This window comes from Chaetura pelagica, unplaced genomic scaffold, assembly GCF_000747805.2.
Source record: "Chaetura pelagica isolate M959 unplaced genomic scaffold, ChaPel_1.0 scaffold344, whole genome shotgun sequence".
NCBI classification, from domain to species: domain Eukaryota; kingdom Metazoa; phylum Chordata; class Aves; order Apodiformes; family Apodidae; genus Chaetura; species Chaetura pelagica.
This window is the reverse complement of record NW_009953098.1, coordinates 1,238,753-1,252,711: the sequence shown is the minus strand read 5'-3', so window position 1 is coordinate 1,252,711 and position 13,959 is coordinate 1,238,753. Positions and strand designations below refer to the sequence as shown.

Genomic DNA, 13,959 nt, shown 5'->3' with positions numbered 1-13,959 from the left:
TGCCCCGCGCTGCCTCACCCGCCCCACCCGTCGGAAATGGCTAAAAGGTCTGCTCGGTACCTGCGGGCAAAACGTCTCTAAACGGGAAGTGCTGTGAGGGCTCAGGCCGGGTGTCGGGAAGGTGTCGGGGGCAGGAGGCGGGGCCCGGCTTAAACCCCTCGCGTTTGGAAAAGGAGGAGCAAGAGGTTTCTGAGCAGCTCAGCTGCTGAGGGGAGAGCTTCCCGCAGCCATCGGCCCGGGCAGCTGTGCTGCAGCTCCTGGTGGCCTCCTGCAACATCTGCACGTTGCTCTTGGCTCTAGAGCCACCAGCTTGCACAGATGTGTCTTGGATGTGCCTGACTGGGGAGATTGTGTGTAGGGGAAGTGAAACTGACAAGCTGTTCATTTCTCTAGAAACTAACTCAGAGCAGAAGCCAAACTTTCTAATTTTCACTTTGTGGTAAACACTGGTTGAAAGCCTTGCAAAAAGAGCAGAAAGAAGGTTGATCAGGACCTTCTGTGACTGATGCAGAAAGTGGGTTTTGGCCTGGAAGGAGCAGGAGCTGCTCTGAGCACTGTCCAATGCTCCTGCTTCAGCTGGTTGGAGGCTGGTCTGGTGGTGTCATCACCAAGCAGCACCACATGTTCACACCCTTCCTAGGAACGTGAGCAGCAAGTATAATAAACAAGCTAGATCTTGTCTCTTTTCATACCAGGCTCTTGCCAGCTGGCTTGCTCCTCTGGTTAGCAGATTCAGGTACGTGTTCAATCCTCAGATCAGAGGCCAGTGTGTGTGGGTAGGCAGGCCTAGCAGACCAGCATGCCCTGGATTGAGGGGAGACACGGGCTGGACAGCCTGTGCACTCATGCCAGAGCTCCTTTGATTTACTCTTTTCTTATTTTGGGTTTAGCATCTGTAATGTACTCACTCTGCCCTGGTCAGAAATGGGCTGTGTTCCATTTTACGTGGGGCAAGGGAAACTCAGCACCTTGTTCTTGTCTGTTTTCCTCAAACCATCAGAGCTGCACTTGCAGCTTCCTGGAGCTCTGCTGTTGTTCTTCCAGCCTGGGTCAACGTTACAAATTGAAAGGCAGTGCACCAAGTGCTGCTCTGGCAACTGTGCTGATTGACCTTTGCTTTTTAGTGACTGTTATGCTGGAGGAAGGTGTTCCCTGGACAATCCTGGAGACAGAAGCACTGTATTTCTAGAGCAGGTACAGTACAGACAGCAGCCAAAGAAACCTTGTTCCATGTTGGGCCTTTACCTTTGCTTGCAGAATGTCCCTGGGAGGGGGAGGACTGGTTGGCACTTGGCCTTTGCCTTGGGACTGCTGGCTAAGGAACCTGTGGTGTTGGGGTTGCAGTGTGAACTTGCACCTGTGCCCTGATAAACTGGCCTGCAAAAAGCATTTCCAGGAGACAGCAGCAGAGAAGCTGGATCTCTGAGCCTGGGAAACCCCTCCTGAGTTGTGGAGATCATGCGCTGAAAACAGGCACAGCACCACTTGTAAGGTGAGTCAGTGTTTTTGGGGTGATTAAGAGCTGGTTTGCCTGATGAGTTGTACTGGTGTTAGGCCTGTACTTCTTTCACATCCTTCCAGCAGTGCAAGTCAAATAGGAAAAAATTATTTAGCATGTGAGTGTACAGTGGAAAGGAAGGCCTGGTGACAGTAATCCCTGGTGATCGTGCTGGTTTTGTGATAGCCTGAGGACACAGGCCATAAGAGGCATTTAACTAGTCATGGTATGTTTGGAAAAACTAGACAAGCTTTCAGATACAGATTTTTCACCACAAGTGGTATAATTGATACTCAACTCTCAACAGTTGTTCTCACCTTGCACTTACAGTGGTGACCTGCTGCTTCCATTTTGGACCTGATGGAGGACTTGTGTGCCTGAAAGCTTGTCCAATTCCCAGCTCAAATCTCTCTTATTAGAGAGATCATCTCCTATACACAAACCTTGTTTAAAAGTGGGAATGGAAATACCATGTTCTGTTCTTCCATGTGCGACTTTCTGCAGAATCCATGAGTCAAATGGCTATTTTGTACTATTTCTGAACCCTGCAGATTGCCTTGGTACTGCAGCCCTCCGTCCTGCTGCAATGAGTGGGAAGTCTTTGCTCTTAAAGGTCATTCTCCTCGGGGATGGTGGAGTTGGGAAAAGTTCCCTCATGAACCGGTACGTCACCAACAAGTTTGACTCGCAGGCTTTCCACACGATTGGTGTGGAGTTCTTAAACCGGGACCTGGAGGTGGATGGACGTTTTGTGACCCTCCAGATTTGGGACACTGCAGGGCAGGAGAGATTCAAGAGCCTGAGAACCCCCTTTTACCGGGGAGCTGACTGCTGCCTGCTCACCTTCAGCGTGGACGACCGGCAGAGCTTTGAGAACCTCAGTAACTGGCAGAAGGAGTTTGTCTATTATGCTGACGTGAAAGACCCTGAACATTTCCCGTTTGTAGTCCTGGGCAACAAGATAGACAAACTTGAGAGACAAGTGAGCACAGAGGAGGCCCAGACCTGGTGCATGGAAAACGGTAACTATCCCTACCTGGAGACTAGTGCCAAGGATGACACCAATGTGGCAGTGGCCTTTGAGGAGGCTGTGCGACAGGTGCTGGCGGTGGAGGAGCAGCTGGAGCACTGCATGCTGGGCCACACCATTGACCTGCACTCCAGCTCCAAATCAGGGTCTTCCTGTTGTTAAGAGTGGCTGCTGCTTCGGGAACACTGCTCGGGCTGAGGGCTGGGTTGGAGCAAGCACGGGCAGCTCTACGGTGCTCTGAGGAGAGTGGCCACAAGGACAACAGGTGGTTTGCTCACTGGGGAGCTGCAGCCCCACCATCTGAATTCTGGCTGGAGTTTTCAGGCACAGGGAGTGTATCTGCAGGAGGGAGCTGTTAAAAGAGCATATGAGCACAGTCCTGCTTCTCTTTTTGCCTGTTTTAGCAGGTTTAAAGGATGGAATTCAAGTCCTTTAAATTCACTAAAGACAAAAGGGATCTGATCTGTATCAAGAACTGCCTGTAAAACAAAGCTGAGAGTGCTCTTCGAAGTATTTTAGTCCTGAACTCAAAAAAATACTAGACCCACTAAACTCGTGACCTTACTGCCAAAGGAAAGTCTGCTCAGCATCCTGAACAAAACCTGTTGTAGAGACTCTAGCTCATGTAACTGTGAGAACGCCAAATACTAGAGAGGCTGAGATGTGTGTACCTGTTGCCTAGAATAAGTGCTTTGTGTCCTGAGACTGAGCTGTGCTGACTTTGTTAGAGATTTAGAAGAGCTTTAGAGATTCAGATCAATGTAGAGAATTGATCTGAAGCAACGTATGAAAGAGAGACAGACCTGTGTTTGTGGCAGCATCGCTTCTTCGTAGCTGCTTTTTTCTGGTGTGTTTCTCCTCACCTCTAACTTTGTCTTGTGTGAGTGTTATTTTGTGGAGACACTGTTTCTTGTCTAATGTATGTTTTCTTGTCTCTTCTGGAGACTCAACACCAGATCTCACTTCTCATATCGTGAAGCCCTGGATGAAAAACACTGATGTGGACACTCACCAGGTCATGTCAAAGGTTTAGATGTACTCAGGTGTTCAGGAGATCTGGAGTGTGAAACTTCAGCTGGTTTCTGTCACAAGTAATCTGCTCTAGCAGAGGGTGGTAGGTGGGTGGGATGTCTGCTGCCTGTGCAAGTGGCTGGGGGAGTCTCACATGGTCAGCTGTTCATCCACAGGGTGTGGAGGCCACTGTGCTTCATTAGCTGGTGGGTCAGCATCTTCACTTGCTTTAGCACGAGTGTTCTCATCTGGATGATGCAACACAGCCATTCACATCACTGCCCATTGTGTCAGGTTAGGTGCAGTGCTGCTGGGCACAGTTAACTCATGCCATTGTCCTGGCCCTTACTCCCTGCCAGGAATCCAGTACATTTTATCTATAATTCATATGCCAGACTTTGCTGGTAGAGGCTGTCCATTTGGTTAATTGGCCTTTGTTTAGGGCTGCTGTGTTCAGTCCATTGGGGAAGGAGGTGCACTGGTTCAAACTCTGTTCAAGGTGGCTGAAAAATGGTACAGGGCAGGCAGGGAACCTTCTAGAAGAGGATGCCAGGCTTTGCTGATCTCAGCTCTTGCTCCCTGCTAGGTGTTAGTCCCAAGCTATTTGTGTAAGGAAGAGGTGAGTGCTTGCTGACTGCTGTCTTTACCTTTATAACCTCATGTCCTGCAACTTCCCGTGCAAGCATTTGTCCAAAACTGACTTTTCCCATAAGCACCCAGGAGCCTGCCATGGGGAGAGCTTCCCTGTGTCCTGAGCCTGTATCCACCAGGTGCTGATGTGATCCCCACTGTGAGGAGCTACTGCCACTAATTTTTGTGGCTCACATCAAGCAGCCTCACTTATGCTGTGCTTTAGAGCAGCCTGTGCCCCCGGGCTGGCTGGTGGCAGCTAATCCCATCACCGAGCAGTCTCTGAGCCTGCAGGGAGTCTTCTCTGGGGAAGGGGTGATCCTGCCCTTCCCTGCAGGGCAGCCACGTGTGGAAGGGACTGAAGCTTTAATACAAAGTGCTTTAGTGGGATCTGGTTTCTAAGCAGGGCTGAACACTCATTTGCAGGGATAGGTAGGAAGTGCTTGCAGCCTCTGCAAAACCAGGTCTCTTGAGGTACAAGAGAAGGCGCTGTCTCTGTAGGTGCAACCGGTTTATACAGGACATTAAAGATGCTGTTATTTACCAATGTCTGAGCTGCCCAGGACTCTAGATTTCTCTTCAGTTTAACACTTCTTGATATTTCCTTGAAGATCCCAGATTCAGTGACCTGTGCATCTGATTTACATCTCTGAACAGACACGTTTCCCTGAACGGGTTTGAGGAGGGGGTGCCTGGCTCTGCTAGAGGGGCTGCTGAGGTTACTCTCAGAGGGTGAAACTGCTGCTTCCCTAGTGGGAAGTGCTTCCCATGGGATCTGCGTGAGGACTGGCCCCCCCTGTGGGAGATGGCAGAGACTGAACAAGCCATGGTGTAGGAGGTGTACTGTTGGCAGTAGCCTTGGGTGTGTGTTGATGCTGGTAGCTGAACAGCTCAAGAGCCTCACTGTTCACGGGCTGTGCAGAGGGTATGTGTGCCTGGAGGGGGTTACACAGCATCTTTTATTCCAAGCAGACATTAGATCATTGACTTTAAAATTTAAGAAAATCTTACTAGGTTTCTGTGTCTTAAAAATCCATAGTATAATATATTTTAATGGTTTGATTTATTTTAAATGATACAATTTCCAAGGGAGCCAAGATTCTGAATTCTTTGTTGCAAAGTTCAGTGCCAACAGCCATCCCCTCTTTGTGTCCACTCGTGCTGCTGCACTTACTGCTATTGCTACAGAACTGGAACTATGAAACCAAGATTCTACCTTTACTTAAGCAAATAAAACATGGATGTATTCAAGTGAATTCAGGAAGTGGCTGCCTTCTTGGTTTATCAAAGTTCAGGTCAGCTCCTGTTCTGACAGACGTACACACTGGGTTGGTTATAGCACCTGGCACAGAGAAGTTACTAAGGGATCAAAGGGGTTGGTTATTTCTGAACGTACTCAACTAGGCCAGTATTTGAAGAAGTAGAACTCATTCACCAGCTGAATCCAGTGACCAGTTTTGTCTTTTCAAGAGTGTATCAGAAAACACTTCCATAACAGAAGGATTCCACATTGCTTCCCCTCGTCACTGCATTTTCATTTTCAGCCTGGGCTCTCAGCAGCAAGCCAGGTGCTTTCCTTTGATTTCTTCCTGCCACTTTGGAACCAGTCCCTTGGGCACCAGGGGGTTGTAACCAGGCATGATTTCCATTGGATGCTGTGACAGAAATCAGCATATGGGGACTTTTCTCTTCTGCTGTCCTGCCAGGATGGTCACTTATTTTGGAAGGCTTTCTCTGTGTCTGCAAAGTCTGTGCCTGCTGTTTCTCTGGCAGAACCTTTTAGTTTCTTTTTCTCTCTTCTGCCTGTCCATACTTCCAGAAGCAGTGTAGGTTTTCAAGTCCTTGGAAATCCTGCTTTTTGAATGTGGGCTGGAATATCTGGGAGCCTCCAGCATGTTACTTCAGCTGTTTCAAAACACAGCTGGACACAGTCATTGTGACCTGGTGGAAGATGGTCTCAGCCTTTTAGGAGCTGCAGGGGTTGGGTGAGGCTGTCTCACCTCAGCAAGGGTTGGTCTAAAACCCATCAGAGCCACTGACTCCCGTGATGTAAGAGATTTGTAAGAAAACAGTGCAGAAGTGGGAGCAGTAGTGAGGCTGTTCCCCCATTCCCTGCTTTGCCACTCCAAGCAATAGCAGAGGGCTCAGTGTATTTTGTCCATGGATGCCTGAAAGGTAAAGGAGTCTCTCCAAAGGAGTTCTTGGGCTGGCACATGTGGCCACATGCAGACACACAACTTCTGTCTTCACAGACAGCCAAGCACAGCATCTGCCTGTGCTGTTGTCTTGGTCCTTTCCATGAGGACTTCCCACTTGCTGTTCCCTCCTCATCCCTGGGCATCTCCCTCGCAGAGCCAAGCTGAGCAGAAATGGAGAGAAACCAGCTGGGTCCTGAGAGCAAGTGAGCAGGTGAGCCTTGGGTGGAAGGGTGTGAACTTTTCGTGGAACCTTTACTTGTCACTGCCTGGACTGCACAGTGCAGGGCTGAGGCAAACGAAGGCACCTAATTCTTCTGATGGGTGCCCGGTGGGGGGGTTTGTTTCGGGGCACCCTTAGCGGGAGAGGTGCCTTTTGCAGGGAGGGCTTCCCCGGGGAAGCAGGGATGGGGCAGCCGGGGCACGATGCCCGCCCGGCCCCCCCCGCTCCCCGCAGCGCCAGCCCGGGCAGCAGCGGCTGCGGGAGCGGCCGCGGGGAGGAGACGGAGCATCGGGAATACGGGACCGGGACCGCCCCGGCCGAGGGAGGCGGCCGGGAGGAGCATCAGCCTGGCCGGGCTCTGGGGCTGCTGTGCTCCAGGCTGGCAGGGCTCTCCAGCAAGGCAGCTCCTGGGACTTGCTCCAGGGTCTTCTTTTTTCCAGCCCAGGTTTTGTGGGAGCAAACTGCCGCCGCATTTCAGCCACCAGACAGGGACGGTGTTTGGTTGCCCTGGCTCCCTTCCTTGGAGCTCTCCCGGTGGGCACTACACAGGGCTTTTTTCCCTGTCTTTTCTCAGCCAGTTCCTGGAGGGCGCTGGGTGCCCAGGGGAGGGGGGGTGAGAGCAGATCCCATGTCCCCAGGTGGGGTGGCAGCGAGACAACCAAGGGCACACCCGACACGGGACTACCTGTGTGTTTTGGCCCTTGGACTGGCCCGCTGTCCTGGCCACGCTGGCCGCTTTCACACAGCACCTCGTGCTGCTGTCCCCAGCTCCCACCCCGGCTGGGGGGCACCAGTCTCTGCCAGGGGCATGAGAATGGTGTTTTGTCCCCCGGAGCGATCCTGCCAAGAGGCTGATCGAGCACACACAGGGCCCTTTCAGCGCGGGGACAGGAGGGCGGTGGCATCTGGGAATGCAGGGAACAAAGGGCCCCATTGATGCTGGCTGCAGCCCCGCGGGTTTCTGTGAGCCGGGGCAACGCCAGGGGTGCAGGCACAGCTGTGCACAGAGCTGGGGCAGCAGCAATGCATGAGCTTAACCTACCCCAGCCAGGCTGCATGGGAAGTTTTGCTGCCTGCTCAGAGGGGGCTGGAGCTGGGGGAGGGTGGGATTTGGGCTAGAGTCCCATTTAGGAAGAGCAGCAAGGGTCCTGGCTTTGGGTAGGTAACAGCCTGCAGGCTCTCAGCCTGCCCTGCCACTTCATGGGCACTAGTCATGCCTGAAGTCTGTCTCTTGGGCAGATCTGCTGCAAACAGGAGCAGTGCTGGGGTTTCAGTCCAAAGCCGGGAGCATCCTCACTCACTGGAGGCTCCTGAGCACAGTCCCTGGGGGGAAAAGTCCAAGAGGAGCAATATTTGAATTGATAATTCCATAGCTGCTCTGGAAACAATCATCTAAGGGCAGGGTCCATCTGGTCAGGGGCAGTAAGACACCAGCTGATGACCTGGCTGCACACCAGCACTGTGCAACCTGTTAACAGCCATGTGGCAAAGGGTGTGCAGCCACCAAGAGGGTGCATGGACAGGACACAGGGCTCTGGGATAGTCAAATCCATGCTCACGCCTAAACAAGACAGTCCTCTTTCACTCAAGGCTTTCTGCAGGTGGGAAAACTGCACATCCTGCGTGGCTGTGGATGTGCTTGTACCATGTACATTGCCTGAGGCAAGGCAGGGATCTTTGCTTCACCCCTGCTGATTAGTTTTGTTCTGGTCGTGCTGTAGGAGCTGCATCAGGAGCCATAACAGAGGCTGTCACTGCATAGGCTGAGTATTAAAGGGCAGCAGCACATAAACAAACACGAGCAAGTGGCTCCTGCAAGACTCCAGCTTTCCTCTGGGTGGCTGGAGGAGAAAATAGAGGGCTCCCCAGCTGACAACTAAGATTTTGAAGTCAAGGTTATGAACCTCATGTCTGGAGTGGGAAGGAGGGGTGGGCAGAGTCCTGTGGTGGCTGCTGGTCCACACATGGAACTGGCAAGTGCTGCCCTGGAACCTTCTGTCCTGCAGCCTCCTCTTCCCTGCCTGGGAAAGCCAGCATAACAAATGGACAGACAGATGTATGCATTGTTCAGAATGTTCTTAAGTTTAATTTATTTTCTTTAATTTTTATAAAATACATCTTGTAAGATAAGTCTCTAAAAACTTGCTCCTTTTTATTGCTTGTTAACAAGTTGAAATTCTAGATCAGAAATGAAGGAAACACTTTCAGTTGATTAACTCTCTTTTGGTGTGTTTGTGTGTGTGTGTGCACATGTGTCCATGTGTGTGTGTTTGGGGTCTGGGGATAATGGTGGGAAGGAGGATCTGGTTACTTTTTGTTAAATGGATACAAAAAAACCCCAGCAAAACCCCAAGAGAGATAGTGTTGATGTGAATTTCCAGATCTTGACTGGTTTCTCCCCACCCTGCTGTCCCTCCTGCCATCTCCCCCCACCCCAGCCCGTGTGCGTTGGTAGCCTGGCCAACCTATTTCAGCATTCCTGGTGGCAAGGATCCTTCAAATGCTCTGCTCAGCAGATCTGCTCCTTTATCCTTGCCTCTGCTGAAACTGGCACTTTAAAAAAAAATCGTAATAATACAGACAAGAAGAAATAAAATCCATGCAAGATGGAGCTACAGTCTGCCACTGAAAGTAGTTTCTCCAATAAATAAACACCAAGATTAGCGTTAAGAAGAGGCAGGAAAGAGCAAAACGAAATACCAACTGGCAGGGAGGACTGGAAAGAGCATTTTGGCAGGTCTGGCTGGACCCATGCTGCCCAGCCATGGAGAGTGATCATGGGGGAGAGGTCACCTCCACCAAACCCCTTGCCCCACTGCCCACCTCCAAGGGAAAAGGCTGAATTGGCACAAGAAAGGATCTGGTTTGCAGACACAGGCCGTGTTTCTGCTCTGTGACCCCCAAACCACTGCCTTTCCTTCCCTCCTCAACTGCTTCATGGGTTTCAGCTGGAAGTGAGATGCTGCCAGTCCCTCCCACCCCGGCAGACACGAGACAGTCATCCTGACTTGCAGGAAACATGGGGGGGGGAGAAACGTGAGGGAGGAGAGAAGGGGGGGACAGAATGAGGGGCAAGTTATGTTTGACATTGGTGAGAAACAAACCGAGCTCTCCGGCGCAGCGGAGGAAACTGCATTTTGGCAGGTCTGGCTGGACCCATGCTGCCCAGCCATGGAGAGTGATCATGGGGGAGAGGTCACCTCCACCAAACCCCTTGCCCCACTGCCCACCTCCAAGGGAAAAGGCTGAATTGGCACAAGAAAGGATCTGGTTTGCAGACACAGGCCGTGTTTCTGCTCTGTGACCCCCAAACCACTGCCTTTCCTTCCCTCCTCAACTGCTTCATGGGTTTCAGCTGGAAGTGAGATGCTGCCAGTCCCTCCCACCCCGGCAGACACGAGACAGTCATCCTGACTTGCAGGAAACATGGGGGGGGGAGAAACGTGAGGGAGGAGAGAAGGGGGGGACAGAATGAGGGGCAAGTTATGTTTGACATTGGTGAGAAACAAACCGAGCTCTCCGGCGCAGCGGAGGTTAGAGAAGCAGATGTCACCCCAGAGAAGAGCACCATTGTGAAGGGACAGGAGGGCGCAGCGAGCGCGGCAGGAGCGGCGCAGTCCAGAGGGTCATCCCTGCCTGCAGAGGGATGGCTCTGGCTTTCTGCTCCCCGGGCACGGAGCAGAGAGGGGTGTCACCTCTCTGTCAGACCTATCTGCCGCCTCTCAGCTGCCTGGAGGGTAAAGCCAAGAGTCCCCCTTGTCTACAGAGACACCAAACTCCTTTAGGCTTTAATAGGGACAGCTGGGTTAGGGCTTTATGAGCATTGGGGTCAGCACTCTCTTCTCCGCAGTGGGAAGATCCTTGCCCTGAACTCCCTTTGCCTTGGCCACAGCAGGCAATTTGGGGTAAATTCATCTTTCTTTGCTAAAGGAAAAAAAAAAAAGAATCCTTCTTTTATTCTCCATCCATGGGTGGTGATAGCAGACAGCTCCAGGAGAGTCTCTAGCAATGGTACCAGGACTGGGTCAACTTCCTTTTCGAATGTTCTTAATTTTAATTTATTTTCTTTAATTTTTATAAAATACATCTTGTAAGATAAGTCTCTAAAAACTTGCTCCTTTTTATTGCTTGTTAACAAGTTGAAATTCTAGATCAGAAATGAAGGAAACACTTTCAGTTGATTAACTCTCTTTTGGTGTGTTTGTGTGTGTGTGTGCACATGTGTCCATGTGTGTGTGTTTGGGGTCTGGGGATAATGGTGGGAAGGAGGATCTGGTTACTTTTTGTTAAATGGATACAAAAAAACCCCAGCAAAACCCCAAGAGAGATAGTGTTGATGTGAATTTCCAGATCTTGACTGGTTTCTCCCCACCCTGCTGTCCCTCCTGCCATCTCCCCCCACCCCAGCCCGTGTGCGTTGGTAGCCTGGCCAACCTATTTCAGCATTCCTGGTGGCAAGGATCCTTCAAATGCTCTGCTCAGCAGATCTGCTCCTTTATCCTTGCCTCTGCTGAAACTGGCACTTTAAAAAAAAATCGTAATAATACAGACAAGAAGAAATAAAATCCATGCAAGATGGAGCTACAGTCTGCCACTGAAAGTAGTTTCTCCAATAAATAAACACCAAGATTAGCGTTAAGAAGAGGCAGGAAAGAGCAAAACGAAATACCAACTGGCAGGGAGGACTGGAAAGAGCATTTTGGCAGGTCTGGCTGGACCCATGCTGCCCAGCCATGGAGAGTGATCATGGGGGAGAGGTCACCTCCACCAAACCCCTTGCCCCACTGCCCACCTCCAAGGGAAAAGGCTGAATTGGCACAAGAAAGGATCTGGTTTGCAGACACAGGCCGTGTTTCTGCTCTGTGACCCCCAAACCACTGCCTTTCCTTCCCTCCTCAACTGCTTCATGGGTTTCAGCTGGAAGTGAGATGCTGCCAGTCCCTCCCACCCCGGCAGACACGAGACAGTCATCCTGACTTGCAGGAAACATGGGGGGGGGAGAAACGTGAGGGAGGAGAGAAGGGGGGGACAGAATGAGGGGCAAGTTATGTTTGACATTGGTGAGAAACAAACCGAGCTCTCCGGCGCAGCGGAGGTTAGAGAAGCAGATGTCACCCCAGAGAAGAGCACCATTGTGAAGGGACAGGAGGGCGCAGCGAGCGCGGCAGGAGCGGCGCAGTCCAGAGGGTCATCCCTGCCTGCAGAGGGATGGCTCTGGCTTTCTGCTCCCCGGGCACGGAGCAGAGAGGGGTGTCACCTCTCTGTCAGACCTATCTGCCGCCTCTCAGCTGCCTGGAGGGTAAAGCCAAGAGTCCCCCTTGTCTACAGAGACACCAAACTCCTTTAGGCTTTAATAGGGACAGCTGGGTTAGGGCTTTATGAGCATTGGGGTCAGCACTCTCTTCTCCGCAGTGGGAAGATCCTTGCCCTGAACTCCCTTTGCCTTGGCCACAGCAGGCAATTTGGGGTAAATTCATCTTTCTTTGCTAAAGGAAAAAAAAAAAAGAATCCTTCTTTTATTCTCCATCCATGGGTGGTGATAGCAGACAGCTCCAGGAGAGTCTCTAGCAATGGTACCAGGACTGGGTCAACTTCCTTTTCTCTCTAGGTAGCCTCTTGCTACTCACGGAGCAACCTATATGGATTTCCTCCTCCCAAGAGCATGAAGGCCTTTGCTCATCCCTAGGCAACATTGGGACACTGGAGTAAGTCCCTCCTTTTCTCTGGTTGGTTTTGATGGGCTTGGCCCTAGATCAAACTGGTTATGGATGAGCAGAGAGAGAAAAGTGCATGAAGAGGTGTCCATTGGTGGGAAGCTCTCCTTCCTGGTCATGCTCAGCACGATGGATGCGAGGCAGGAAGAAGAGGGGAGTCAGCAACGAAGGCAGAGTTAATGCAGGAGAACTGGTGTCAAGTGGCTGCAGTGTTAAAGCCTCGGGGTTAGAGAAAAGAAGGGCATTTGGTCTGCCTGGGCTCCACCGTGGGCTAGAACTTGGTGCCTCGGCCCATCAGCTTGAGGACAGCAAAGTTGTAGGTGGCGGCGATGATGAACGTGAGCTGTAGGTGGGAAGAGAGTGAGCGAGGGGGGAGGAGAAATCGAGCTCCCGCAGGTGAGAAGGGCAAGTGGGTGGGACTCCTCCCTGGGGTACACCTGAGGTGCCATCCCCTGGCTCAGCACCCCAACAGGGATGTTGCCCCAAGGAGGCTGTGGCCCCACCTCACCAGCCGGACACTGCAGTGTCTCATCACCAGTGTAAGGCGAGAGCAGAGCTTGGGAAAGGCAGGGGACTCAGCACACAGGGAGCAGGATCTCTCCCCAGTGGTCTCCTAGAGCCTCAACAGATCCCCTCCAGCAGCCACCTCTACCTTCTTATGGCATGAATTTGCCAGCTGCACGTATGTGCCAGAAAATGACACAAGTACGGGCTCTGTCACATCCATGCCCACCACCTCCATTGTCCTCTGCCCCCATGTCCTCACTGGGCGGAGGAGAATGACCAGACAGGGGGAGCACTGACTCACCAGTGAGACCAGCGTGGCAGCCGCCCCCACAAAGGCCGCAATGAAGAGATGGAAAGTCATCTGGAACTGCAAGGGAAGAGGCAGGTGAGCTCCTGGGGTCCCACATGGCAGCTGGGTAGGCCAGTGCCAAGGCCACCCACTGAGAGGAGTGCATATGGGATGACAGGAGGTGCTCACCTCACTGGTCTTGCAGACGGAGAGCAAGTTGGAGCCACACACCTTTCCTGGGAAAGCATTCCAGGGCAGCACACCTGGTGAGACACAGGGAGCTGAGTGAGCAGGGCACAGCCTCCAGTCTTGCTCAGCTTCCCTCACACCCCCTGGTGTTTCAGGGCTCTTCAGCACTTGCCTCTGCTTTGTCCCAGCCTTATTCACCTGGACCCTCTCTTCCATCCCCTCTCCTCCTCCCTGAGCCCTGGTTCCTGGGTGGTGAATCCAGCACTCACCGTACATCCTGGCATCTGCACACAGGGTGCCAATGCTGGCCGAGGTCTTGCTGGGGTTGGCAATGGACTGGCAGGTGGTCCAAGTGTTAAAGTAGATGTAGACGGGCACCGCAGAGCAGGCAAAGACCAGGAGCCAGATGATGGTCAGGACATAAGTAATGCCCACAAACTACAAGGGGCAGGACAAGTCAGGGCAGAGCTATGGTTACCAAGTGGCCAAGAACATGGACATGGGAGCAGGAGGGTCCCCAGACAGGAGAGGCTGCAGGGCAGGCCGGGTAATGAGCTGCTGCCTGCATCCAGCTCCACACCGCCCGCCAACCCCGACGTGTCCCCAAGCAGCCAGCATGGAGCAGCAGCCTGAGCTGGCCACCACTGCAGCTCATGGGGCCAGCACCCGCCCC

At 52.2% G+C, this 13,959-nt stretch overlaps 2 protein-coding genes across 2 annotated transcripts in view; one reads left to right on the top strand and one right to left on the bottom strand.

The window, feature by feature from the left end:
- The first annotated feature begins 1,130 nt into the window (after positions 1-1,130).
- RAB9B (RAB9B, member RAS oncogene family) lies at positions 1,131-2,962 on the top strand. The gene is made up of 2 exons (XM_009997081.1): positions 1,131-1,194; positions 2,050-2,962. The coding sequence occupies exon 2, from the start codon at positions 2,085-2,087 to the stop codon at positions 2,688-2,690; it is 606 nt and encodes a 201-aa protein (XP_009995383.1). The 5' UTR covers positions 1,131-1,194; positions 2,050-2,084; the 3' UTR covers positions 2,691-2,962.
- A 9,172-nt stretch (positions 2,963-12,134) lies between these two features.
- The window catches only part of PLP1 (proteolipid protein 1), a 5,836-nt gene continuing 4,011 nt past the window's right edge, over positions 12,135-13,959 (bottom strand). Inside the window, exons 5-8 of the mRNA XM_009997198.1 lie at positions 13,556-13,724; positions 13,287-13,360; positions 13,110-13,175; positions 12,135-12,644 (exon numbers count right to left, since the gene is read on the bottom strand). Of these exons, the coding sequence (XP_009995500.1) occupies positions 12,573-12,644; positions 13,110-13,175; positions 13,287-13,360; positions 13,556-13,724 (381 nt within the window). The 3' untranslated portion in view covers positions 12,135-12,572. The remainder of the gene's footprint in view (positions 12,645-13,109; positions 13,176-13,286; positions 13,361-13,555; positions 13,725-13,959) is intronic.